The sequence below is a fragment of the Plectropomus leopardus genome, chromosome 22, assembly GCF_026936395.1.
Source record: "Plectropomus leopardus strain MGB_pleo_1.0 chromosome 22, ASM2693639v1, whole genome shotgun sequence".
NCBI lineage: Eukaryota > Metazoa > Chordata > Actinopteri > Perciformes > Serranidae > Plectropomus > Plectropomus leopardus.
In genome coordinates, this window is record NC_142197.1 from 12,225,597 (window position 1) to 12,252,500 (window position 26,904).

The 26,904-nt window shown below is 39.5% G+C and overlaps 1 protein-coding gene across 5 annotated transcripts in view; it reads right to left on the bottom strand.

The window, feature by feature from the left end:
• Window positions 1-26,904, bottom strand: part of cacna1c (calcium voltage-gated channel subunit alpha1 C) — a 279,938-nt gene that overhangs the window by 77,566 nt on the left and 175,468 nt on the right. For 4 of the 5 annotated variants that reach the window (XM_042511013.2, XM_088072782.1, XM_088072786.1 and 1 more), the window contains exons 4-9: window positions 25,722-25,861; window positions 16,129-16,268; window positions 13,890-14,042; window positions 11,919-12,118; window positions 7,852-7,955; window positions 221-308 (exon numbers count right to left, since the gene is read on the bottom strand). In XM_042511013.2, coding sequence (XP_042366947.2) covers window positions 221-308; window positions 7,852-7,955; window positions 11,919-12,118; window positions 13,890-14,042; window positions 16,129-16,268; window positions 25,722-25,861 — 825 coding nt within the window. Of the gene's footprint in view, window positions 1-220; window positions 309-5,396; window positions 5,501-7,851; window positions 7,956-11,918; window positions 12,119-13,889; window positions 14,043-16,128; window positions 16,269-25,721; window positions 25,862-26,904 lie in introns of all 5 variants that reach the window. The other variant, XM_088072784.1, reaches the window with a different exon arrangement.

Sequence of the window (26,904 nt, forward strand, 5' to 3'; positions counted from 1 at the left end):
GTTAGACTGTATCTACATGTGTTGGCTGTGTAATGTTAACGCCTGCATTAGTGCACTCTCTTTCTCTACAACTTTAGCCTACTGAAGTTGTTTTGTTCTTAAATATTTGGGTTTTTAATGAAGTATACATATGCTCTGAGAAATAAATATGTATGATCATTATAGATTAGATTATTAGATAGATAAAAAGATATACAGACACACACAGAGAAGAGCCTACCTTGAGGTCCTCTTCCAGTTGCTGTTTTTCTCTGAGTTTCTGGAAGTCACCTCGTGCCTTGGCCTTCTCTCTCTCCTTGGAAAACTCTCTGCGAGCAGGGAGCAGGATGGCAGGAAGGGGGGAGAGCATTTGGGGGATAGAGAGAGAGAGAGAGAGAGGGCCGAAACAGAGGGAGGGGAGAAAGAATCTGAAAATCTAGACTGAAGTGCTGCAAAACAAATCATGTGACAATACTGTGTTAATACAAAATATTATACAGTGCTTCAGAACAGGAAGGAGGGAAAACCTGCCGAAGAGAGAAAACAAATATAAAGTGAAGAGAGAAAAGCTGCCAAGGAGACAAGGTGTTAGTATGCAAATACAGAGGGAAGCTCTTCCAGGCAGACACATTGGAGCTGGACTCACATATATAACGGTCCAGTTTATTCATATATATGTTTAATTAGCCAACAGATACATACATTCACCAGTAGACTGATTATACTGCACTACTGTTTAGCAATCTATTTGTCTGCAATTTGTTCCCAACATTTACAAACTGTCTGAATTGATGTAGCTGGATTCTGATCATTAAGCCTGATGTGCTGCTGGGACTGTGAATTGAGACACCCCAAGTGACTGACCAAGAGTGAATAAATTTCTTTTACTTTGTGGGGAAGGAGAGAATTTTAAGTGGGAAAAAAACAGCAAATACTTTCCCGTAAGTGTTAGCTGCTGCTCAAATTTCAGCTGATTCAGGTGTGAACAGACAAAACAAATACTAAACACTAAACACTACACTTGACACCCTTTGTTAACATAAAGCCTGCAAGCAAACTCTGGCGGATTGAGCACAAAAACATGTCCAGGTATACTAACAAGGGATGCTAGATGGTAAATGGACTGCATTTGTATAACACCTTTCTACTCTGCTGACCAATCAAAGTGCTTTTACACAAGATCACCCATTCACATACATTCATATACTTTTGGCTGGAACTACCAAACAAAGTGCCACCTGCTCATCACTTAAACATTTACACACGCTCACAAACTGATCAATATCCGGACCTCGGTAATGCTGATCTTCTCCTGAGCCATAACTGGAGGGCATGAGATTTTTTTTTTTTATGCCGTTTTGTTTTAAATAACAGTAAGTTATTCATTCATAAGTAGCTTTATTTTCTTAAGTTTTAGTCATTTCCTTAACCTCTTAAATTATAAACTAAGACTGTGTATCTTCTGTATAACTGTATATCTTTAAATACAGTTTATGGCTTTGACAATAATAATAGTTTGAAGATGGAGCAAGATTAACTTTGTAAAAACAGTGACAGGGCGATTTTTTTTTTTTTTAACAAACCACACATTGCTTTGCTTGATTATTGACACAGGAAGCAGGTTTGGGACATTTTCATTGGAAAAAACTGACAGAATTTGATGTATTGCATCCAGTTTGGAAGAGATGTAACACTACAAGTGTCACAAATGCATCATTTTATACCATTGTAATGTTCCATCATATACTTATAGTCATGATGGGGCGAAATTTTGTAATTCATACAGATTAGTCATCCAATTGTTGCTGTCCCCAAGCACCAGGGCCCCAGGTGCTCCCAAGTCTGCTGGGAGTTGTAGTTTCATCAGTCCACCCCTGGGTCTCCTCCCAGTTACAATGTGCTTGGTACAACCCCAGAGGGAGGGACAGAGAGGGCATCCCTCACCAGCTGTACAGCCTCAGCTCGCTCCTGTCAAATTAGAGAAGAGGCGGCTCTGCACCGATGTCGTCCTGCATCACTGAGCTCCTCACCTATAGTCTGACACCTCATTTTTTCGGTCACCACCCAGAGGTTTTGGCCTTAGGTCGGAAGGAAGATGTTCAAGTAAACTGAGTGCTTTATTTTATGCCTCTGCTTTTCATTTGTTTGTAATCTTGCAAAGATTGAAAAATGTAAATGCAGAATTTGCACAACTTTTTAAAATTTTTTTCTTTTTAATTTTTTCTTATTAATACAGTATGGTGCCTGCTTTTTCAAGGACATAAGCAAAGATGATTTAAGACAACTAAAATCAATGTTAGGTGAGTGTGAAATATTGAAAGATTATGATGAAACCTGGTGAAATTACTTCCAGGTGTCAGGACGAAAGAAAGAATTAAGGAACATTTGATTAAACGCTGCACTTGGGGAAGGTCAAAGTCAGGTTGGAGGCAAAGAATTTATTTGGATGAGAGCTGACAGGAGCTGGGATGCTTGGGAACACTTGCAGCTAAAAAGCGTAAAAATCCACATTTGAAGGTCCACTGACAAGTAAACTCTGCTGGCGTCACTCTGTCATGACTATTTTGAATGAGGATATATCAGTTTGGTCTGTAGAGTTCCCTGCTCATCAGTTATCTTAGCTTTTGACATTAAAGTCTTGCCAGCTGCTAGGGGTTTCACAGAACTGTCGACTATCAAAACCACAATTCAATTATGTGCATCGTTGTAGTCCATCAGTGGTTTGAAACATGGTGCAGTACTAAAGCAGTGGCAGTGCACTTACATGCAGCTGGGGTGTTATAGGTAGTTGCTGATGACAAGTCACAGAGTAGAGTTGACCTTCTAACGGCCAAAGGTGGACATAACTTTGGTTATTGTTGAATTTAAATGTGACTGAACAATAATTTTCTATTGCATGCCATGTTAAATAAACATAATATAAGGTATTTAGAGAGGGAAGGTGTCCAGCTATTCGTGCAAGAAAGCAGTGGCCTTGTTTCTGCAGTCACAGTATCTCCAGCTCAGACAAGCGTGCTGGGGATTTAGTCTAATCAGATGGCGGCTTACAGCCTCCAACAGCCAATCAAGGACTCTAATGCTTTGCACCCTGAGGTGGGTCCTGCCTGCATTAGTTAACCCTTTGCTGGTTGTATTTCAAACCTTTTTTAATAAGAACTGATTGATATTATTGGGTTAATAAAAAAAAATGTCCCAGTGAATGCCCTACCAGCTGCACGTATATGTTTTTATATAATAATCCTCAATTAGGTGAGACTTTTTGCAGCTATATTAGTCTGAAAAAAGTTTCAGACTTACCTGAAGGTTCACCAGATATTATGCAATCAGTACATAGATTTTAATTAAAGAGGTGCCCTGGAGAGCACGACCAGGATCCATAATTAAACTCTATAGACTGTCATGTGCCATTTTATTGATTTTTACAGTCAGTCTATACCCTGGAACAGAATTAGAGTCTCTCTTTCTGTGTGTGTGCGTGCGTGTGTGTGTGTGTGTGTGTGTGTGTGTGTGTGTGTGTGTGTGTGTGTGTGTGTGTGTGCGTGTGAAATAGAGAGAGAGAGAAAGAGAGTGAGAAAGGGAGATAGAGAGAGAGTGTGTGTGTGTGTGTGTTGTGTGTAAAATTTCGAGAAATTATGGAACAGACAGACACACATACACACGACAGATCAATGAGCATTAGGACAAACTGCTACTGTCTCGCTTGTCAGAACATTAGCAGGAGACCCAATCCTATTGATCGGTGTTTGTGTGTGCCAGCACGTACTGTATGTGTGTGCGACTGCGGTTGTGGGTGCAAAACTCATCACTCTTATTTTTCCTCATTGTCATCATCTCATTTCTCCTTTTCTCCTCACTCTGTTCCTTATTCTCCTCCACTGTTCTCTTTCAAAACACCGTCTCTCCTCATTCTTTCTCTTTACATATTACATCAAGTCCAGACAAACACAGTCACACCCGATGTTTCTGCCTCTACATCCGTCACTCTCCTTCTTCCTGTTTAGCCATTAGTTATTATGCCAATCTGAGACCCACACACACTCTATAGAGGAAGCAGTTGGTAAAAGGTCAGGCTGTGTAGTGTGTTGACAGCATCATTAGTCAGAAGTCAGACAAAGAGTCAGACAGCCAAACCCCCCAAGCTGTTTGGAACAGATAGACCTCTATTATTTTTCCCACAATGCTGCTGTCACATCACTGCGGGTATCGAGAGTCAGATTCGGGTCAGTCAGTCAGGGGTGACGCACTTCACTCCCCCTTAACCTGTTCCCTACCCAAGTTCGTCTTATCCTATGGCATGTGAAGAAACAAGCAGAACAAGAAGACGATGTACTAATGTCATTTTCACACATTAGTTGTGATTTTCTACAACAAAAAGCAAAATTAATTGCAAAGTTGATGATTCTAGTTTTTTGACAGAGGCAGGTGGGTGGCCGATAACCATGAACAATAAGACAAGGTTAAAGTTAACACTGGAGTGTGTTCCCGAAAGCTGAAATCCAACTGCAAGCAGCAAAGTGTTTGTCAATATCTTCACAGTAGTCTACAAACACAGCTTTCATTTGGTTATATTAGGCTGCGTCCACAGAGACCATGATGTTATACTGCAGGCTGCTTATGGCTGTCTTTATTTTGAACTGAAATGACACTGTTTGTGCCATTCAAGCAGCACTGAGAACTAAACATTTTATGTCAGTAAAAGTGCTATTCTATAAAAGCAACACTATGGAGTTATAGAGAGCATAAAGTTGTACTGAATGAGACCTTTTTGATATTGGCACTATCCAAGAGTTCTCAATGGCAAAAAAATACCCATCTGTCTAGATTACATGCCCTAGAGCAAGATGCTGAAGTACAATGTCACAACAGTCAGTCTAAAACTGTACCTGAACGATTATTCTGACGATGCATGCCTGCATGTGACTTGTAAACACAGACTGTATAAAAGAAGTGGACTTCGGGTCTGTAAAGTGAAGTCAATGGGGAAGTGCCTTAAGCCTGCATTTCCAACTGGTTCCAAAAAGAAGTCTGACTGAATAGAAATCAATAAGAAAATTACCCTGCTTTTCACTTTGTTTGCTAAACATTTTCCCAATGAGTTTGTGCTCTCAATTGCTAGTTTCAATACTTAAACAAAGCATGAAAGGGGAAGTTTATGGGAGAGTCGATTAGGTTTTCTAAGTCAAATAAGTGACATCCTAATGCTCCAAAAAAGGAAAAATAAAAGCCAAGACAGTGACAAAAATGCAAAACTCGTTTGTACAGTACTGGTTAAACACTATTTCTTGTCTGAAGCAGGAAACTGACAGAAATGAAGAGTTCCCTTTGGTAAAAACAAACAGCAAAGCTCTATAAGAACAACAGCATGAAGGAGAAAGAGGGAGAAGTTAGTCTCAAGTGACCTTTAACCTTGCCCTTACCCGCTTAATACCCCCAGAACCAAGTTTAGCACAAAGAAGGATCCAATGATGATTAAGGTGACAAAATACACCCAGGGCCACTTGTACCCTACTGCATCATTCACCTAGGTGGAGAGATGGAGGCATGGAGGAGTGGGGCACCAAGGAGAGGAGACAGTAAGGATGGATAGTGGATGTAAGGTAAAGATGGAGGGAAGAAAAAGAGAGAGAGAGAAGAAAGGGTAGTGATGAAGTAGCAGTGAGGGATGTTAGGAGGGAGAGGAGGAGGGAAGGAGTTAGATGGTTGGTGAAAGTTCCCAACAGATGGAGCCGCTCGCTTCTGCAGGACTCCTGCTGAGATTATGGTGCATTCATAGCATTTGTCAGCGTCACTTAGAGGGTTACGTGGCAAAGGATCTGACGTTTCTATTTAACGTGGATTTGAAAATTTAGGATTGTTTGGCCTTCTGAAGCCATGAGAATGACAGAGGGTTAAGAATGACTCATGACAGACAAAACAACTCAGAGCTGGGTGTGAGTATGAAGAAGCTGAGTGCATGTAAGGGAAGGTTGCAAATTAAAAAACAGTTTGATTCACTCAAATATGCTCATTTCAGGCTTAATCACTGTGGAGAGAAGGCATTTTAGTTAGACGCCGCAACAGACCGTGCAGCAAGACTCCCATGGATTGATGATCGTGACTTTTCTCATGAAAAAAATATTCTCTTTTTTTTCCTTAGCATATTGGCTTGATTTCTTTCAAAAACACAGGAAGAAGGAAATGAGCTACAAAAGAAGAATTTATCTAATTTCTAAGAAAATTAGAAAACAAAACCAACAAACAAACAAACAAAACATAAATAAAAAGAAAAACAAAGTAAAAAAAACAAGGCAAACACTTGAAAAAGGTCTTAAAAATAATAATTATGTAACAGAATTATAAACATGTAAGTATGGTAATTACAAATATAGTTTTGTAGCCCTAGCTTTTTTCTTTTTAACCTAACATTTTTTCCCTAGCTTTTAAAAAAAAACAATTTTCTAAATCGACTAATTTCTTGCAATTTGTGGAATATTTCTTACCAAGTTGCTAATTGCCTTTTTTTCCAATGTTTTTGAAAAAAATTGCACCAATGTGCTCTGGGCTCAAAATGTTTTTATTATTGAAAAGCCAATTTAGTCTTGGTTTGTTCTTGTTTTAAGTTAAAAGTTTTAAGGGCTCATTCATTACCATCATTATTTTTATTGTCATAATTTTTGTTATTGTCATTCATGCTGTTTTTTTTTTACTCTGATAGTTGAATTATTTATATCTGGTGACTGTAATGCTTTTATGTGCACTTACAAAAACGGCTGTTTCCTATCCAGTGTAGCCTCTCATCCTATAATTTCCATTTTTAATGCCTTGCTTCCTCCAGACTTCACTCTGTCCTCAGAATAACCTTTTTTTGCCGTTTGTGTTTTCCCTGTTGTGCAAGTCTTTTTAGGTTCCACCTCCACAGCTGACCTGAGGGGTGAATTATTAATACCCCAGTGTGTCCCTACAGGCCGGGTGGTGCTTGTACTAAAACAGCGTGACTTGGCAGAGCGGGGTAAACCAGCACCCAGCTCGCCTGCCCGAGCAAAATATACACACACAGACACGGGCAGCACGTGCCTCTGCACAAATATGCACATGCTACACAAATGCAAACAATGTAAGCAGATGCATGCTCATCTGCACAAGAGGAAAACATGTATGTAAACAAACACCCATGTTTCTACACATAAAAGGCAGATCTTAAACATGGATTGAGCAAAAACCAACAAATTTCACTAAAAGAAAGACAAAAGAAAGTTGCTTGTCTGTGTAATTTAACCTGTGCTGGACAAAAGACAAGCAAGTCTGGATGTTATGTGTATGTGTGTGTCCATCTATCCATCACAGACAGGTTGTGACTCCATGTGGCCCCTTGAGGTCAACTGACATGATCAGAACAGATAGACAGAGGGCTCATCACTTCCTTTGCTGTATGCATATGAGTGTGTGTGCATATGTGTGGAGGAGTGCAAGTGTGTGTTTCTCTCAGTCTTGAGACAAAGGATTGATTGAGTGGAACAGAAAGGGGAGAGAGAGCTGGAGATTTTGCTCAGTTCAGTGATCACCAAGTTAATCTCTCCTCAACTGTAGACAAAGACGAACTTAAAAGACGTCTGGCTCTATACTGCCATGTAAGTGAATTTTCCCGGGTAATAACAATAAAAATTACAACAATAACACTAATAATAACGCATACTCTTGAGCTTTTTATAGGGTGCAAGCCATGAATTTTTTTTCCACTCTTCAGTGCTTCACTGCAGTTTAAATGTTTGGTCCAGGGAGTCTTGCCGCATGGTCATTTATCAAATCTAAAAACACTACGCACTGTACAGCCGCATCACACACATCACAGACATAGACACTAGTACACACATGACCAACAGCACAACCTCTTACCCGCTCAACACCCCCAGAACGAGATTGAGAACGAAAAAGGAGCCGAAGATGACGAGAGAGACAAAATAGACCCATGGCAGCTCATAGCCCATAGCATCCTGCATCTGAGAGAGACAAGACATGGGAGAGGAGGAGAAGGAAAGAAGGGGGGGATTAACAGGGAGAGAGTTTGGGGATAGAAGAATGATAAAGAAGACAGAAAGAAGAAATGTGGGCGTAAACAGTTTGAGAGTGGGCAGCAGAGGTCGAGGACAGAAAGTGTGTTAGAGAAGAAGATGACAGGAGGGAAAGAAACGAGCGGTGCATGTTAAAAGAGAGCAGTAGAAAGATTTGGCAAAGCAAGAGTGGCAGCTTAATGTGATGAAGTGTGTGTGTGTGTGTGTGTGTGTGTGTGTGTGTGTGTGTATAGACCCCTTTTGTCCATCTTTTGGAGAGCAAGTGCTTGACATTTCACAATTAAAGCCCACCTCTGATAACATATGAAAATACTCTGCTATGATTAATATTTAGTTTGAACTCTTTAACACCTGGATCAACATCAGTTTCCTTGTGCTGCGTTCAGATGTCTTTCACAAGCATTTAAACCTCTGAAACCTACGCGTACATTTGAATCTCAGATTTTAGGGAAGTGCACAAACATCACCCCCTTCAGTGGAGAAATGTGAAAACTGAGTGGAAGAAGACACTAAAAAACACTGAACTGCTTTTGTAATTCACATTTGTTTACACAGTTACACAATCCTGTGAGAAAACTTTTCTTGGAAAGGTGGAGTCGCCTTTCTGGGAAACACGTTTCGATGTTTTGACTCTACATTTGTCCATCTAAACCAATTATATTCTGTTATAGAGGATTTACGGCATGCAACTCTAAAAATCCAAGTAAAATCAATAACAATAACTTGTTCCAGGAAAATTCAGTTGCAGGGAAATGTGCCACACAATCATCTGGATATTGTATTAAGGATTGCTTGAACAGAGACGGGGTGTTATTATGGTGGATGTAAATAGGAGATGATGTGGACGAGGTGATGTGCGAGCAGTTTAGTATCCAAAGATTCTATCTGAACAGAACCTGTCAGATCATTAATCTGCATGTGAATTAAACTGACAAGCCTTTAATAAGTATAAAAAATACTAACAATAATAAAAATTAAGAGAAAATGACTGGAAAATGACTAATTCCAGTTGAATTTAAAGAGCTGTCACTAACATGGAGACATGTTGGACAGAGAGGGACAAACTGGGAAATAAAGGAAGAGAGGAGAGAGAGATTCATATGCTACGACAGCAGCAGATGTTGGATGTCATTAATCTATATTTTCCTCCAAAATCTGAGCAAATGAAAACTATGGAAATGCATGGCTGAAACCTAATGAAAGGCTCTGTGCTGTCTAACCGTTTTTCCATAATCATTTGTACTCCAAACAAATAGGTCCCATTCATTATAAAGAGAGCTGGCTTCACAAGCTGTCTAACAACAAGTGATATATATAGGATTTAACTGTTGTTGTGTTTGTGTGTGTGTGTGTGTGTGTGTGTGTGTGTGTGTGTGTGTGTGTGCGCGCACGCGCAGGAGGATGCAGCGGACAGGGTAGATGCAGGAGGGGTGTAGAGCTAGTAAGCTCTCTGCTCCATGTGTACACATGCACTCAAAGACAAAAACACACGCACACACCTACACACACACACACACCTACTTGTATGTACAGTACAATCACAAACACAAAACTGACCATTTTAGACAGTTGCATTTTGTCACCTAACTGAGATAAAAACATCGAGCTTTCAATAAATCCTTAAGATGTTTGCTAATCAAATACAGTGGAAACCTCAAAGAGTGATCACATCTGTTTGGGACAAAATTATCACTATTAATGGATATGTATTTTTCTCCTGCAGATAACACCTAATTGACATTTGTATTTTTTTTTTACATGAATATAGAGCAGTGAACCGGACAGCTACTGTACCACATTTTATTGAGTGTTTCAAAATATGGTACAGCTGTTTCATTACGGAGGCATTATGTGACCGGGCATTATTAATCCACCGGCTTCAAGGACACTACATTTTTCATTGAGAGAAAATTACTTGCTATTTCCCGTCATATGGATTATGGTAAGGCAAACTATCATGGGAGTAAAGAAAAAAAAGAAGAATTAACATGGTTTTAAATTGTTTTTCCATATGTTATCATGAATAAAAAGACCCAAAACAATCACTGTAATCAGACTAATTTCAGCATTTATGTAGTTATGTTTCAGCAAAAAGCTTCTTGATCCATATAAGCAGTTGATCACAGTAACAGCGATCTCTATAAGCTGTTTCCACTGTATTTCATTCATTGCTTTAATATCCTGATAGCTAGTGTGTGCCTCCCATGCATTATTCTAGCCACAGAGCTAAAAATGTGTTTCTCTGAAACCCAAATCATGGGTGATGTTGCAAAAACCCAGAATATCATTTAACATTGTTTTAAAGAATTTGCAAACTCTTCTTTCCATCCGATTTGAAAACGAATCTGTCTGTTGCATATAGATCTCTTAACTCAGAGAAAAGTTGGAGCCGAAAGTGACACTGTTTCTCTTTGCTCGATTGTACAAAAACTTTTATTAACAGTGATATTCAGGGTGACAGTAGCTCCCTCCATGGGGACTTGGCTTGGGAACCAGCAGGTCGCCAGTTCAAGTCCTTGTATAAATCAATTAGAGAGTGTAGACTGGTAGTTGGAGAAGTGCCAGTTAATGCTCCTGGGCACTGCCGAGGTGCCCTTGAGCAAGCATGGCACCCCCAACTGGTCAAGGCGCCTCGCTCTGACATCTCTCCATTTATACATGTGTTATGGTGTCTGTATTTTGGGCCTGTGTGCGTGTGTAATGTGTAACATAACAACAGAATGAAAACTGAATTCCCCCTTGAGGGACTTAGATTTTCTTTCTGTCTTCCTTTCTTTCATTCTGTCTTTCTGTATTTTGGTAATGGAGTCATTATTTCAGATAAAGGATAAAAACATTTTTATTGTGTACTGACTGATTATTGTTTCATCGAGACAGACCAAAGGGTCTTTTAGGAACTCTGAAAATAAATACAGTAATAAATGCACTAAGTGAGGCTCAACGACCTTCTGAGATCACATCACCGCTTAAATTTCAGAGAAATGGATGCTTAGCTCTGTGACCTGAATATAATAATGGTACATTAGAAGCGCAAATCGGGGCCATCAGGTTCCATCAGGTAAATGGAAACTGCCACAATTTCATTTTATTGTAGCAGTTAATGCAGAAATTAAGTTGAAAAGTCATGTTTTGAAAATTCAAAGAAACCAGTGTTCATCTGTACCACATGAGCGCTTTGCAGTGGTTCCCTGCTCTAAGCCACGAGTCTCATCATGGCAAAGTTTGCTTGAGAAAACAAACGGGTACATGTTCATATAATTTAATGTGGAGATTCATAACTTGTGAGCCCTTGGCACCTTTCATCAACAATATCATAATCTGTGTGTGCAGCCATACCTCCAGAGGTTTACATCAACTGCTTTCTCAAGCAGGCACATGAAGGAGTTTCATCGAACCTTCCCTATCATTGATTAACAGCACAGACTAATCTATTGGTTTATTTAGCTGCACTGGGCTGCTGCATGCTTCTGGCTATTTACTGTGTGTTCATATACCTCTGTGTGTGTGTGTGTATGTGTGCGTGTGTTTTCACTTGACACTGGAATCAAGCATTGGGATTCAACACACGTTCCAAATGAATCGGCGCCTTCAATTACACAGTGTATTGTCTGCATCGATTTTGCCTCAGATATGAGCTAACACACACATATGCACAAACACAATCTGTGTGTCGTTCTCTCTTTGAACAATCTTTGTGTGCTTACCTGCCTTTCTGAGAGAAGTGTTTGTTTTATTGCTTTATGTTCTTTTTTTTTCAAAAGCACTCATGTGGCACTGATGTTACAGATACAGAACAGTGGCGACACACACCGAGCAGCATGGCACTCACACACACACAAACACACACGCACACACACACACTTAACACCATTGTTGTGGTGTCCGGCTCACCCAGTACAGCACATCCGTCCAGCCCTCCATGGTTATACACTGGAACACTGTTAACATGGCGAAGGCAAAGTTGTCAAAGTTGGTGATGCCGTCATTTGGGCCCTCCCAACCCATTTTGCACTCGGTTTCGTTGTGGTTACAGTGTCGACCATAAGCTTGGTCAGGTGCACACGGCGCCGGCTTTTCCTCCACAATGGTGCCTGTGACAAAGAAAATAAGAGGAAGAGGAATTTGTAGCAGCATTCCTCAGCAAGTGATCAAGCTAAATAAAAATGATAAAACTGCAACAGCCAGGGGAAAATAAGCATAATAGGTAGATAAACATGTGATTATAATGTAACTGCAACATGATGAGATCTTTTTTTTTCTTCTAATGTTAGGTATACCTGAGCCCATGGGGATGAACTTCTTTGGCTGTATGGTGCTGCAGATTTGTAAAGCAGCTGGCACTTTCCACTGAGTCTTTATGTTGCTGGGTTACATTCTGCTAAATGTTGCTGAAAAATTAATTTGATTATTTGCTATTAATAAATTATTGCATATTTTCTTGCTTTGGGTTTATCTGCACTCTGAAATGTGCCCATTTGTCCGCGTAGAGTTTTTCTTAGGCAGAAAAGTTTTGGCAGGGAGCTTAGGAGCGCTTCATTTAAAAAACACATGACATATGGGTTTGTTTCTATGTCAGTTACATTAGCTAGATAGGTTGCATAATGCTATGTTAACAGAGCGTTGACTCTACAATTATAAGTAAGCTTAAGACTTGTAGTGATAAAAGCATGACGCTCACAGCAACATTCAGTGTTCGGAAAATTTGCTCCCACAAATGTGCTTTTCTGTCTATATTTGAAAATTTCTGAATGATGCATCATACAGCTTGGGATAGAGAGTAGCTAAAAGGAGGCAGTGATAACAGCGGCGTGATAGATTTTCAAGCAGAAGTGCTCAAAGTCGCTGCATTAAAAAACAGAGCGCTGCCAATAAAGACACCTGCATCTCTATATGGACACAGGCTCGTAAACCACAAGCTCAAGTGGTTTATAGTTTAAATGTATCATCTGGTTTGAATATTTTGAGCTTTCAATAGTCGTTAGAGGCTGACACAACAGAATTTGATCTTTACAATGAGATGTCTCTTACCGAAATGGTCCTTGAGAGTTATAGTTTACATCCACCCATTTGTTCATGCACACAGGCTTGTACCTTTGAATTATTATTTACGTTATTTTCAATCATAGTTGTACCTTATGATTTCCACTTATGATTCTAAAAAGAAATTTAAAAAACTACATCTAAGAGATCATTAAAAAGGACACATCGAAATAAAACCAAACAGAGCAGCCATAACAAAAAATCAATGTGAAAAAAAGCCTTTTGATAATTATACAAAACAAAGCTCTTGAGGGTGATGTATACGATAACAGCGTATTCCACCAGCACTTACCCAGTGCAAAGCTAATGCCTCTCGAGGGACCTATAACATCACCATAACAACACTTAAGTCCATTTATACCTTGGGGCCTTTACTGAAAATTGTTTCAATCATTTATGGCGGCTGCTGTTTCAATTACTGCCCAAATTATTCACACTGAGAAACATAAATGATGGTTTAAATAATGAATGGAGGTTATTTAAACTGTTTAAGGTCTGTGCTCTATTTCCTCCCCGCTTTGTTGGCTGGTAGGTGATGTCTTACTGTCAGAAATTCATGCAGTTTTATTTCAGTTGAAAGGGGTTGTGTGGTATAGCATTCACCTGCGTGTCTATCTCTGGAGCTGAAGTGTGATATATAGCTACTGAAGCATGCTTTCACACACAGTTGAATACATGCTTATCTGAGCGCTGAAGTGCAGTGTGAGAGTGTATGTGTTTGATCATGCATGTTTGTATTTGCATCCGTCCATAAGTGCACACTAGTCTGTCTCTCTCTCTGTATGTGTGTGTGTGTGTGTGTGTGTGTGTGTGTGTGTGTACCTGTATGCTTGTGAGTGCAGGTCTTGTGCATCTTGCCCATGAAGAGCTCGAGGCCGATGATGGCGTAGATGATGATGACGAAGAGGACCAGCAGGGCGATATGGAGCAGAGGAACCATGGCTTTGATTATGGAGTTCAACACTACCTGTAAACCTGCAGCACACACACAGAGCAGCAGCTGAGAACACATAAAGGGTGCACTAAAAATCAGATTAAAAAGGAGGCTATAATAATGTTAATGATGAAAACCTTTTGTCATATAAAAGCATTCAAAGTGCATCATATAGCAGAATAGATGCAGTTAATCACCATGTACGCACTCAAACTGACTCATATTTTTTCTGAAGCTTTAATATTCTTTGTGCATGTGATCATCCACTCGGAGAGCCTTCAATGAGTCTTTGTGAAAAAATGCAGAGCGAGCATGGTAGCTGTAAAACAGAACTTGTTTGATACAACTTTCCAGTTAATTTACTGAATGCTTTGATGGATAAAGGCTCAGAATACTGCATACTAATAACTCATAAAAACGCTGATAGGAATACATTGTGTTGAGGAGCCTATTTAGTATGAAAGAGAGTAAAATGTTTTGCTTTTTTCATTGCAGGATAAAATGACGGTATTTGATTTGATTAACTTGCTTAACGTGCTTATTTGAATGTTGACCATATCAGATCATTTAATTTCACATTGATGAAAACAGTTCAACTTGTTATTTCAATCTCTTCAGAATTCTTTAAAAACATTTTGCCTGTAACCACTGACTTTATTGTTATTTTCACATATAGTCCTTTTAAAATGAACCAAACTCAGTCCGATCATTGCCAGCAACTAGTTCAGTCTGTTTGTGGTGCTTTGTGTTTACAATACACAGGTTAAACAAACCACAAGGCAGACTTGAAGTTAACTATATTAAGACCACCACTCAAGTAAGTCTGTTTCTGTTCGTTTCAGAGAGACTGGAGGAGTTCACATATGCGGTATGCTGTTTATTTGCAGGGTGAAAATGTCCTTAAATCTATGCAACATTTATGCAAAACTACAGTCCCTATTAACTGTGAATTTTGCATAGCAGTACACATTTAAGTGCCGGTGTCACTCCCAACTTGTTAAATACTGATGCTTGGTCAGTGGCCCTTGAGGTGTCTGCCTTTGAAGTTCGCCAAAGCAAAAAAAAAGCAAAATAGTTTGCATACGGTGGGCGAACAGATCAAACAAACTCCAAAGTTTCACTTAGGGGACAGCAGGCCATGTCCTGTGTAAAACCAAACAGTTTAATGTGCTTGTATGGGTGCTATACCATACTACTGACATATGTGTCTTATTTAAAGCAAGACCATGACGTGTGTTTCAAAATATACAGTATGTATATTATCCAGCTTAAGTGGTTTTCACAACTCAATCCTCGTCATAAAGACTGTTGTGCAATTATCCACATAATTTTGGTGAAGTGAACGCAACTGCAGAACCACAGTAGGTGGCATCAATGACCGAGGAATACTTAGTTTGGTGTCTGTTGATTAGATTACATAACACAGTACTTGTTGCCTATTATTAAAATATGTATGGTTAGTAAAACCAGGAACATATACAATTTTAAGATCATTATTTTCGACAGTTCCAAAGCACATAACCAGCGATGGCACTGGAAGCCTTAAAAGAGACGAGTCTGTCTGTCAGTGTGCTAATCAGCTAGCAAACATGCAACTGATCAGTTGCCATGATACCAGTTCAACACGGTCTAGTGGTGTTGGACAGGGTTCACTTTAAATATTGTGCAGTGCAGCGCTGTTGCTTTTAAACCAAAGGACCAGAGTGTGGGATGTGCATAACATGTTGTGCATCTGCCTGCTGTTGTAATCACAAAAGTCGTTTCTTTCTCTTTCTAACACACAGGTGCACACACGCCACGATATCTGATCCTTTCCTGTCTTCAGGCTCGTTGGATTATTGATTTCTGTAGTCGCTATCACAGACAGGCTGACAGACAACAGATCTACTGCTCGTACTGTCTGAGTGTCTGACAAGAGGACAAGAGGACTCTTTGTGGGAGTGTACGTGTGTGCATTTATGTGTCACTGTGTGTGTACGTGTGTCGCATCAAGCTGAAATATCATCTCCAATCTGTGCTTCATTTCTCCCCCACCTCACCCAATCGTCATTCACACCTGATCCCAAGAGTGTCATCTTTTTTACTCCCTTTCTTTTCTTTCTTTCTTCCATGGCTCTCAGTACTTACTGGGTACTCCAGAGACCAGTCTGAGGGGTCTGAGTACTCTGAATGCCCTCAGAGCCTTGACATCGAAGCCCGCCGCCTTCCCTCCAATAGGAGTGGCCCCGTCCCCCTTGGTGGCCTGCTCCAAGATCGCGCTGAATAACCTGCAAGAAAGAAAGTAATGACTTCAATAACCATCATCATCAGTTTGACATCCCATTTCCACATCGTAGAGAATATCTGAGAGAGGAAAACAGTAAAAGCGATACAGACATACAGGGATGTATTATAGAGTGATTTATACCTGCAGTTGTTGTCATGATTGCCCTGCTTTCTATTTTCTTTTGTCAACACTAAACTGATTGATCTTCATCATCTTTATCATAATCTATAAGACAGCCAAAGTGGTGTAAATTTTAGATATCAACCTAGTTTGGGACCAAAAATTTTAAAAGCAAGACACATCTGCGCTGTTTCACAATCAAATGCGCTGCCTGGAGAAAACACAACAGTAGAAAATAAAACAGCTTAATTAGTTAGCTCTCCAACACAACAATAGAAAGCGTTTCATCTCTTCCCTCTGTCTTTCACAGATAAGGAAATGTGAGACGCTCGGCTTTAATGATTTGACAGTCGGCTCAACAGAACGCTGTGCATGTCTGTAGTGAAGAGAGGTGTCTCCAAATGTGTTTATAAGTGAGTGTGTGCTCATGGCACTGTCAAACTGAATGGAACACACATTTACATTTTGCCATGTGATATCACGCAACATCCCCTGTCTCTCCACTGTAATGTATCTGCTACTTAAAGCTGGTGCCATGTAAAAATTGTCATCTTCTATTTTGCACTGTTGCTTTAGTTAGTTATTAGCTTCTATGAAACTTAGAAATCTCTTGGGTAAGAGTGGCTCCCAAACATCAATAAATACTGTATGTACACCATATGTCTGCCCATAGTGGACGTGTCTGGTATAGTAATAATAATAATAATAATAATAATAATAATAATAATAATAATAATAATAATAATAATAGTACCTTTCATACATAACACAGCTCAAAGTGCTTTATATGCAAGAGTGATAAAATGTATTTATTGTATATATTTATATTTATGATTTGGACTAAAGGCCCCTTGGTTTATATTAAGGAGAATCTATGCTACTATCAACAATCATACTTTAGAAGAGTGCTTGTTTGGTTTCAGGGTTTTTGAGTCCCAAAAGTTCACAGGATGACTCATTAGGGTCATAACATGAATATTAGGGAAAAAAAGAAGAAGAAAAAAACATCTGAATTGGTTTTATTGACGTTATTTCTAAAATATTATATTCCCTATTAGAGCTTGGACTCTATACTGAAAAAGAAAGATTGTAGTTTACTGTTTGCAAACACGCTCACAAGCTAAAGTGAAAGTTAAAGCAGAATCACTTCCATTTGACGTTTCACCTCACTATATTTGTGTTTTTTTTCAGTGCTGTGTCTCTTGAATGCTTGCTGCTGATAGACTCACAGCTGGTCACAACCTTTTTAAAAAGACCTGACTTCACATCGTGGATGTACACGCCAAAGAATTAGGAAAAAGAAAAAAAGAAAAATACACTTCCACACACTTCTTGTGGGACACAAGTGATGACTGAGGGCAATTACTTCTGTATGAGTTTATAAACTGTATTTTAGGAAAATCCTGCATAGTAAGGTACTGACCAAATGAATCCAGTGCCAAGTAGCATTGAAACTTCTCCAGTCAAACAACCTGCATTCATTATTTTTTATTCTCAGATTTAAAAAAAATTAAATTCCAATTCTATTTGTATGCTTTTGCTTGCAGCCAATCCCTGTGTTCCCACTAATGCAGCTGCTACAACCCGTGCAGTCTGTGGTTTGGTGAATTTGCAGTTCAATGTGCAGAGATGCCATCAAAATGTTTGAAATTATGGCTATACGACACACCTGTGGTGTCTGTTGCAATTTCACACAACTGAATGCTTCCATTCACATGACAGATATCTAACGAAGTAGGAAAAAAAGGTATCAAATGAAGCACTCTACTGGTTTTGATATCACTTTAAAGGTACTGCTATTGTAATTATTTGAATGATATCCAGCCCTTTCACTTATTATTGTTATTAAAATTAAGCAATTAATTTTGCTTCAACTGCTCACAGCTCATCCACATATAAAACCTTTGAGAAGGGGTTTTGACTGCCCAGTATAAACCATTGAAGAGACAGGGTGAGAAATGTATTTAATATGAAAAACAATCACAGCAAAGTTACAGCTGAAAATGCACAGGTAAAATAAACAACGGTCCCCGTTAGTGCGGGTAATGCCAGAAATCTAGTTACTTCTTCTTTTTTTCCCTTTTGCTTTGTTTTTCTTGTTGGTTTTTAATTGTTTGTTTCTCTTTCTGTTTTGTTTTTGCTGTTAACTTTGGTTTATGCTTTGTTATCATTATTATTATTATTATTACTGTTTGTCATAATTGTATATCTTTTGCGCCCTTTTCCTTAGACTGTGAAGGGCAAGTGGCGAGTTGGTGGGTGCTTTGTGGGAAACCGTATAACCATAGAAAAGGCACTTAGTCGTGTTGAAGATGGACATGAAAAGACCAAAAATATAATAAGTATGTGAATTTCTTGTGAACATCTCCTCTGTACTGTATTTTCTATGTGTTGTCTTTATGATGAATAAATAAAAAGTATATTCATATTTTTTATTACTGGGTCAGAGGCCACCAAGGTTCAGGGCCTCTGTTTAAGACAACAAATTTGTGGCAGCAGTCCATAAAGATTATTTAATTTAAAAGTTCGGAGTAGAAGAACTTGGGATGAAACAGAATGGCAACTGCTGGCCGGGCCTTTTGGATATTAGTGACCACCCTCGCTTATGCTCTTGTAGCTGAATGATAGAAAACCAAACAGCCAGGTTCAAAGTTCTTGTGGAAAGCCAGGCCACGTCCACACACTTTTGACCATTATTACACAGAAAATAGACAAAGTAAGCACAAATACACAATGATGCAAATATAATCTTCAATAAAAGGGCTAAATGTGTTTTTGCACTGGTGCCTTTTGTTGGCTGTTATCCCCGATGAAATTATTTACAGACGTCTCTTTGGATGTCAGCGGCTCACAAGCTTGAATTTATGTACGTCCAGCTGAGCTTATCACTCTCTCCCCCCTCTCTGTCTCTCTGAGATCCTTTAGAAAATCACCATACAATACCATTTTCCAGCTAGAGCGGCTCAAAGGCCAGTCAGCGGCGCGTTAGTCATGGAGAATTATCAATTAGCGTAGATGAAATGGCCACTTGAAAAGACCTCTCAAAACATATCGGCCTCTCTCTCCCTCTCACTCTCTCGGCCTCTCTATTTCGCACCACCTCCCTCTCAATTTGATTCACTCTCTCTCGCTCTCTCTCTCTCTTTCCTTTGAAACAGAGTATGAAAAGCATGTCAAGGATCCACAGTTTTGCACCACCAGCATTTCGCCCGGCATGTTTTGCCGTGGTGGGGTGTTAAATGATAATTAGAGCCTTTGAGCGTAGCACCACATAATGGCTTGTGTACATCCACAGCAGAGGATAGTACAAGCTGTGTACATTCATAAAGAGAACAGAGACTGTGTGTTTTCATAATAGTATAAACACCACAATACTACTGAATTCATGTTTGAATAATCACAGAATCACATTAATTATGTTCATTGTTAATTAATCTATTGATGTTTGAATTACCCTTTTTTGAGTGCAAAATAGTTTGTACAGATATTAAAAAATGAAATTCAAAGGGTTTTGAGCATTTTTTCAAGAAATAGTTTTTCATTCTCAAGTACGTCACTCAGCGCAAAAATGCTTATTCATTTTTAAATATTAATTTTAATTGAACATAAATAAATGATGTAATCCATGTCTTTCTTTTCAGCGAAAGGCATAACTATGTTTATCAATAACATCCCACTCTTTTTTGAATTAACTGTACAAATCCTTAACACAGCGCTTAAATGTCACAGAACCATCTTTGCCTGGGTTTTAAGTGGAATAAAAGTAAAAAATAAACTGATAAACTTAGTGATGGCTGACAAAAGACGTGATGAAAAAAATCTGTGGTCAAAACATACATCTTATGCAGTAATTTGAATTTCAAGGACTTTAGCACTTTGTTACAGAAACCGGATATTTTCATGGTATTCCAGTACTTGATTTTTCAATATTCAAGCCACAATTTAGTGCTAATTGATTAATTAATTAAATAATCATCGAGTAGTGACAATGTTTCCATAGCCCAAGGTAATGTTCTCAAATTACACCTTTCACCTGAACAAATCAAAAGCCTAAAGGTATTGAATTACAATAACACACACAGAGGGAGAACAACCTCACATTTGAGAGGCTGGAACCAAAGACATTTCACGTCAAATCACTTAAGTTGACTATTTACACATTTTAGTGCTTATTTCCCATACTTTGTAGGCAAAACATTCGCCTAAAGGTTTCACTCTCTCGACTGTTTTTTTGTGATGATCCTTCAGCTATTTGTGCCGCCAATACCTCAAAAGTAGAACAGTACAATGTGGAAAAAGACGAGATCAGAGGGATTAAAATAGCAAATAGCACAAGTAAAAAGAGGAGAATAATACATGTGAGGGTAAAGAGAAGGGATGGAGAGGACGCAGGTGAAGAAGGAGAGCTGCTGTAGGTAATACAGAGACTAAAGAGAGAGTCTATATAGTGCCTATTGTATACACACACACACACACACACACACACACACACACACACACACACACACACACACACACATACAGCCTGTTAGCTCACTGAGCCTTCACTAATAAACTCTTAGGTACGTGTCAGCAAAAGTGTGGGCTCCAGCATCTGTGTGTATGCACAAGTGTACATGTGTGCGTGCATGTGTGCCAGTGAAAGAGTGTGTGTGCCTCCGAGGCTGCTCAGCACCAGGTACAAGCTCTTTCACCCATATGGTGAACGTTCCAGAGGGAGCGAACTCTGTCACTTCTCATCTACACACACACACACACACACACACAGAGGCACAGAGTGGCTGGCAGTAAGGCACACAGGCACAGAGACAATCACTCATTCATGCACACACACACACACACACACACACACACACACACACACACACACACACACACACACAGAGGGCTGTCACAGCTGAACATTTCCTAGATCTGTGTCCTCTCCTAGTGTGTGAAACGGAGGGAGTGTTTGTGTGTTTTAGTGTTTCATGACTTTACTGATGGATTTTGTTCCTGTTTTGTGTAATTTCCATGAGAAGTTCGTATATCTCAATGACATAATTGGCCTACTTCAGAGACCTCTAACATGACAAACTGAAGCTTCCAGAAGCATCTTATATCTGTGTTTTCTGGTCTAGCTACCTCTCGTTCTAAGGAATGCTTCGATTTTGCCGGGAAAAATGGCTTCGCTGAGGTTTAAAATGATAATAGATTAATAAAAAATGTATGATTATCTGTAGGTGTTGGCAAGAAGCTGGATGCGAACTCTGCACTGTAGGACATTATTTGCACATTAGCAAAGGTCACTTCCCTCAACATGGGTTATTTTAAGCCTTATGAATTGAAACATTTCTCTGGTGAGTACAGTGTACGCCATCATGTCTTCACGTTGGTTTTGACTGGATTTCAGCCCATGCCTAATCTTTAATGTCACCAAACTAAAGATTTTTAACAGCTACTGTCACTATCAGTCTATCAATTCAAACATTCACCTGCATCTAAACAGGATTTGCACAACAGTAGGGCGTGAGGGCAACAGCGCAATGACCAGAAATAAATTCACCCGCATCTCATCACCACTGGTTTTACAACAAACCCATCTGTAGCAACGGTCTGCTTCTCAGAAATAACAGCCTGTAGAATGGATTCAAAACAGGATTTAAAGTGCAGATAAACTCAATTAAAGCTAATAAGAGACTATAAGAGAGCTAATAAGAGGACTACGAATAGCCTAGAGTACAGTTTTTCTTTGTCTCTGACCTTTTCTTCCCCACCTTTTTGTTATTTGGCCCTTTTAGAATCAGAATCAGAATCAGAAAAAGATTTATTGCCAGGTATAGTTAACACAATACGAGGAATTTGTTCTGGTGGGTTGGTGCAACATAAATATAGAAAAAGAAAACAGATAAAATAGAAGATACAAATATAAAATATAAAATATAAAATATAAAAAGTACGAGTCTTACAGTGCAAAACAAAACAAGTAACACAAGTAACAGTGTAACAGTGCAAGAAACAGAACCATGGAATTAAAGTATATACAAGAATGGACACATTTATCCATCTAATTTGTATTTTCATTATACCTACTTTGCTCCATAGACTTTAATAATAAATATAAAGTCAACCAAAGATGGCACCTATTCATTCCTGTGGAGATTTTTGCCTGGGGCATATGCCAAAAAAGTTTTCTAGCTTCTGGGTTTACTTCCACTGTATGCAGACTTTGTACATATAAAACCACCATGGCTACAAAATTTAGAATAGAAAGATTCACAATTGACCTTGAAGTCTGAGATGTCCTGGTGACAGATTTGCAGGCTTCTCTTTTATAGTGGTGGTCCATGGGAAAATGCAACGTCCATGGCAACTAGGAAAAAATTGCCTTGATTTCATTTATTTCCTTCTTGATCTCTGTCATTCCTTGATGGACTAATTCACTTGAAGGGATGGGGGAACACATCGACAGACAATGACAATATAGGACAATATAGGTAGGCTTTCGACATTTTGGGACCATGTAACCCCCAATCAGATAGGCTGTTATAACATCAAGCAGGCTGTATTTGGCACATTTTTGTTTTTATTCTCCCAACAAAGTTTTTCCCAATAGTTCTGGTGGTGGCCTTGCAACCCACAAGGTGGGCCAGCCCGTCTGGCATTTGTCAGAAATGTCTAATGTCCAGTCCAAGCCTGGTTATGTTGTCAAAAGGGAAAGGACAATTTGGTCACTTCAGAAGAATAAGTATTCTTAGTCTGGCCACGTGAAAGAGTACAAGGTTTTATATTGTAAGAAAGGAATATTTTAAAAACCCCTAGGGAAGTCTAGGGAAGCAATTCAGGTTTAATCTCCCAAAACAGCAAGCACCAACCCTCCTCAAGTGTCCTTGAGGAAGACACTGAACCCTGCCAACTCAAGAGCTGCAGCAGGTAGCTGACCTTTTGACCTTACTTTGGCAGGGTTGCAAGACAATTTCCTTAAATAGATCAATACAGTATTGCTGCACATTAAATTATGCTGCGTCACAATAAAATCCATAATTAAAATAGAGACAGAGAAAGAAAGAAAGAGAGAGAGAGAGGCAGACAGAGAGAGTAGATAACAGCATAAGAGTGGTAAAGGTTGTGTTTATGCCAGGGGCACTGGCACCATGATGCCAGCCAGTGGGGTGAGTGTGTGTGTGTGTGCGCACGCGTGCATGTGTGTGTGTATGTGTGTGTGTGTGTTTGTGTTTGGGGTGAAGCCAACCATGTTCAGTTAGTGATGGCTAATGTGAGTGAACACTTGACTGGCGATGAACAAGACTCACTGAGTGTGTATATGTGTGTGTGTTTGTGCATTCACAAAGCCTCCCTTTAGGCTGTGGGGAGCCTTCTTGCGGCTCTCTCTCTTGCGCACAGACACACAGACACACACACAGACACACACAAACGGTCAATTAGACCATTTTTATAGCATTAATGTAACTGTCAGGTCCACTGGCTATTGTGGCATTACCCTCACACAACACTGTGCACAAAGCACAGCTGGCAGGCAGGGCACACACACACACATGCACACACACGCACGCACACAGGCACAGAGGGTTTAGCAGATGGGCTATGTTGCTGAGTTGCAGATAAAGAAAACAGAGCAAAGCTTTGCTATCAGCATCTAACAAGCTAATCAGTTTAGGCCTCACCAATACACTGTAGGCCAAAGTTTACCGCGGCTTTAATACGGATTCACTGTGAAGGAAGATTGTTTTATGGCAGTACTTTCAAAGCTTTTTTGTATTGCAGTAGTTTTGATATTAATACCATATATTAATATCACATATACTGAGAGGTAAGCATTATTCCTGTATAGATAAGCAAGACCACATCCGTCCTCTGAGGGTGCCTATTTGGTGCTGATCACCAATCCCTGGAAGTGGTATCAGCCCAGGCTAATCACGACATCTATTTGAAGACTTTCATTTATTTGGTAGCAGTATTTATTTATTGTTCTTAACAACACTGTTTATTAAGCGTTGCAATGAAGAGATCACAGGGGTAAGTTATAGATTGGAACTTTTGTAATGCTGTGTTGCATTCACTGTTCACCAATTTTGAGTGACTTTTAAACAGCATGACTACATTGAGCACAACACAAGCAACCACAAGGCAAGTCTCAAAGGCCAAAGCAATATTGGCCTCTGTGCCTTTCCAGTGGAGACTCTGAGAGCTCAGCAGCGTGGGCTCATATTTAGCTCTGACAACCAGTACTGCACGCACATTGTTCTCTTTTTAAGACAAACTTATCAACAAACTTAATCATTTCTTTTTCTTACTTATATGAATGATTTAACTTATATCAAAATCCCATTTTTGTGAGTATCATATAGGCTACAGAAGTTTATCAGTCCCAAAGCATTTTACAAAATGTTGCCAGTGGCATTAAGAAATAAAAGTAGGCCTCAATCAACTTACTGTTATAAATCAAACAACACAAAAAAATGTAAACACTGTCAGAAAACAATAGTGTGTATTGCATCCAAGATTGCAGTGTGAGTGTGTGTCCGGTGAGGAGAGAGAGACGCTGTGTCTGCACTCTGGACAGGCAGGCGAGCTTGACATCAGGTTAGCGGTAAATTACGAATGTCACACTGAATGTTCTGTGTGAGCTTCACTTCACCTGTGAAGCTTTTTCAGTGGCACGAGAAATTGCCGTTTTACATCATCTGATCTGCGTTTATAGAGACCACCGTTCACAGCACTTGGAATGAGATCGTTTCTATAGATGTGCTGCAGCTGACATGCAGCCTCACCAGCGCTCCTTGTTAACATGGGCGCTGATAAAACCCCATCAGATTCTCACACACTGCTGACGCATGCTGTGTGAAACAGGCCTTATTTAGCTCTATTAGCCTGTTTAAAATCTGCATTGTGTGCACGCAAATTAGATTCTGCAAATTTGTTGAATTACTAGTAATGAAATGTAAAAAAATATATAAAGTTAAGAAAGAAAAATTAAGAAATTTTACCCAACAAAGCTTTAGTAATTAAATTCAAGCAAATGCAAGCACAGAAGCTTTACTACAGAAATTAAAGGTGTTAATGGGAAATACGATCGTCATTTTAAAAAAAGAAATACTCGCAATATGAGTAGCTCTGGCTTCAGAGAGAGTCTGCCAGTTGTCTTGGCTGTAGTTTTGTTTGTTGACAGTAATTATACCAAGGTACTATGATTAATTTGCCAATGATGTGCTGATGTTTAAAAAAGTGTCAGGTAGTACTTTTAAAAACGCTGGAAAGAGACAGTGAGTTACAAGACTTGCCATCTTTGCCATCCCCTCTGTCAGAGCACACAGATCCACTCGTGTCCACTCACCCTACGACTACGATGATGAAGTCGAGCAGATTCCAGCCGTTCCTAAGGTAGGCGTTGGGGTGGAAGAGCAGGCCGTAGGCTATTACCTTCAAGAATGCTTCCACCGTGAAAATGATGAGGAACAGATACTCCACGCGCTCCTGTAGGGACACACAAACAAGACATATGTTTGTCTGAGCAGCAGCAGCACTGCAGAGAGACTCAGTATGACAGAGGACAAGTGCTAGAGACAGATTTAAAAAAAAGGCAGTAGATGAAAGGGAGAGGAGATTATAGAACGGCTGCTGGCAGTAAAGTTTGTGGTAAGCTGAGATTCACATGTGAGTAAATACTGTTAACAATATACCAAGTACTGAGACACACCAACCATTCTTTTAAAAGTCTTAATTCAAACTGTTTGCAATTCTTTGTGATAGGTTTGTTTGTTAGAGCAACTGGCCATACCAAAGCACCAAGAAAAGCACACATTCATTCACAATGACATTTATTTATGAACATTAAAGGCCCTGAACGTGACTTGTGAGTACTAACAGTGCTTGCTGCTTACTATACTGAGTTTATCAGCCAGAACAAGATGTTCTGTTACTGTTTATGTGGCTGCTGGTGTGTGTGTGTGTGTGTGTGTGTGTGTGTGTGTGTGTTTATTTATGCATGAACATGTATTTGTGTAAGTTGTAATCGTGTACACAATCAAAGCATTTGGATTATTTAATCAGAGCGGCTCTCTTCCTGTCCTAAGAGGCTAATATCTGAAGATGGGAATGCATGAATGTGTGTATGTGCATGCACATATGCACAAGCACAACTGCTCTACTACAGAGCTCCTCAGAGATTCCTGTCTTAGCGGTGACCCCTGCCTAAGAGGGTCCTGGGAAATGTCCTGAAATGGCCTTGAGACAGAAAGAAGAATTATGCAACTTTCTGACCATCATAAACTTTCAGACACTTCATCATCCACCTAATCATCCGCCATATCTGCTTTTTATTTGTTTGTCAAGTTTGTAACTGAAATGAGATCAAGGCAATGGTGCAAAAGCTCTTATGTAAACAAAACAAAATATTCAGAGATATTCTCTCCGTCCCTCTGAGGTACATAGTGTTTTTGACATAAAAATATATTTGGCGCCATCCATCGATCTATCCGTCCATCTCAGTCCCTGTTCCTCCTCCTTTTCCTGCTGTT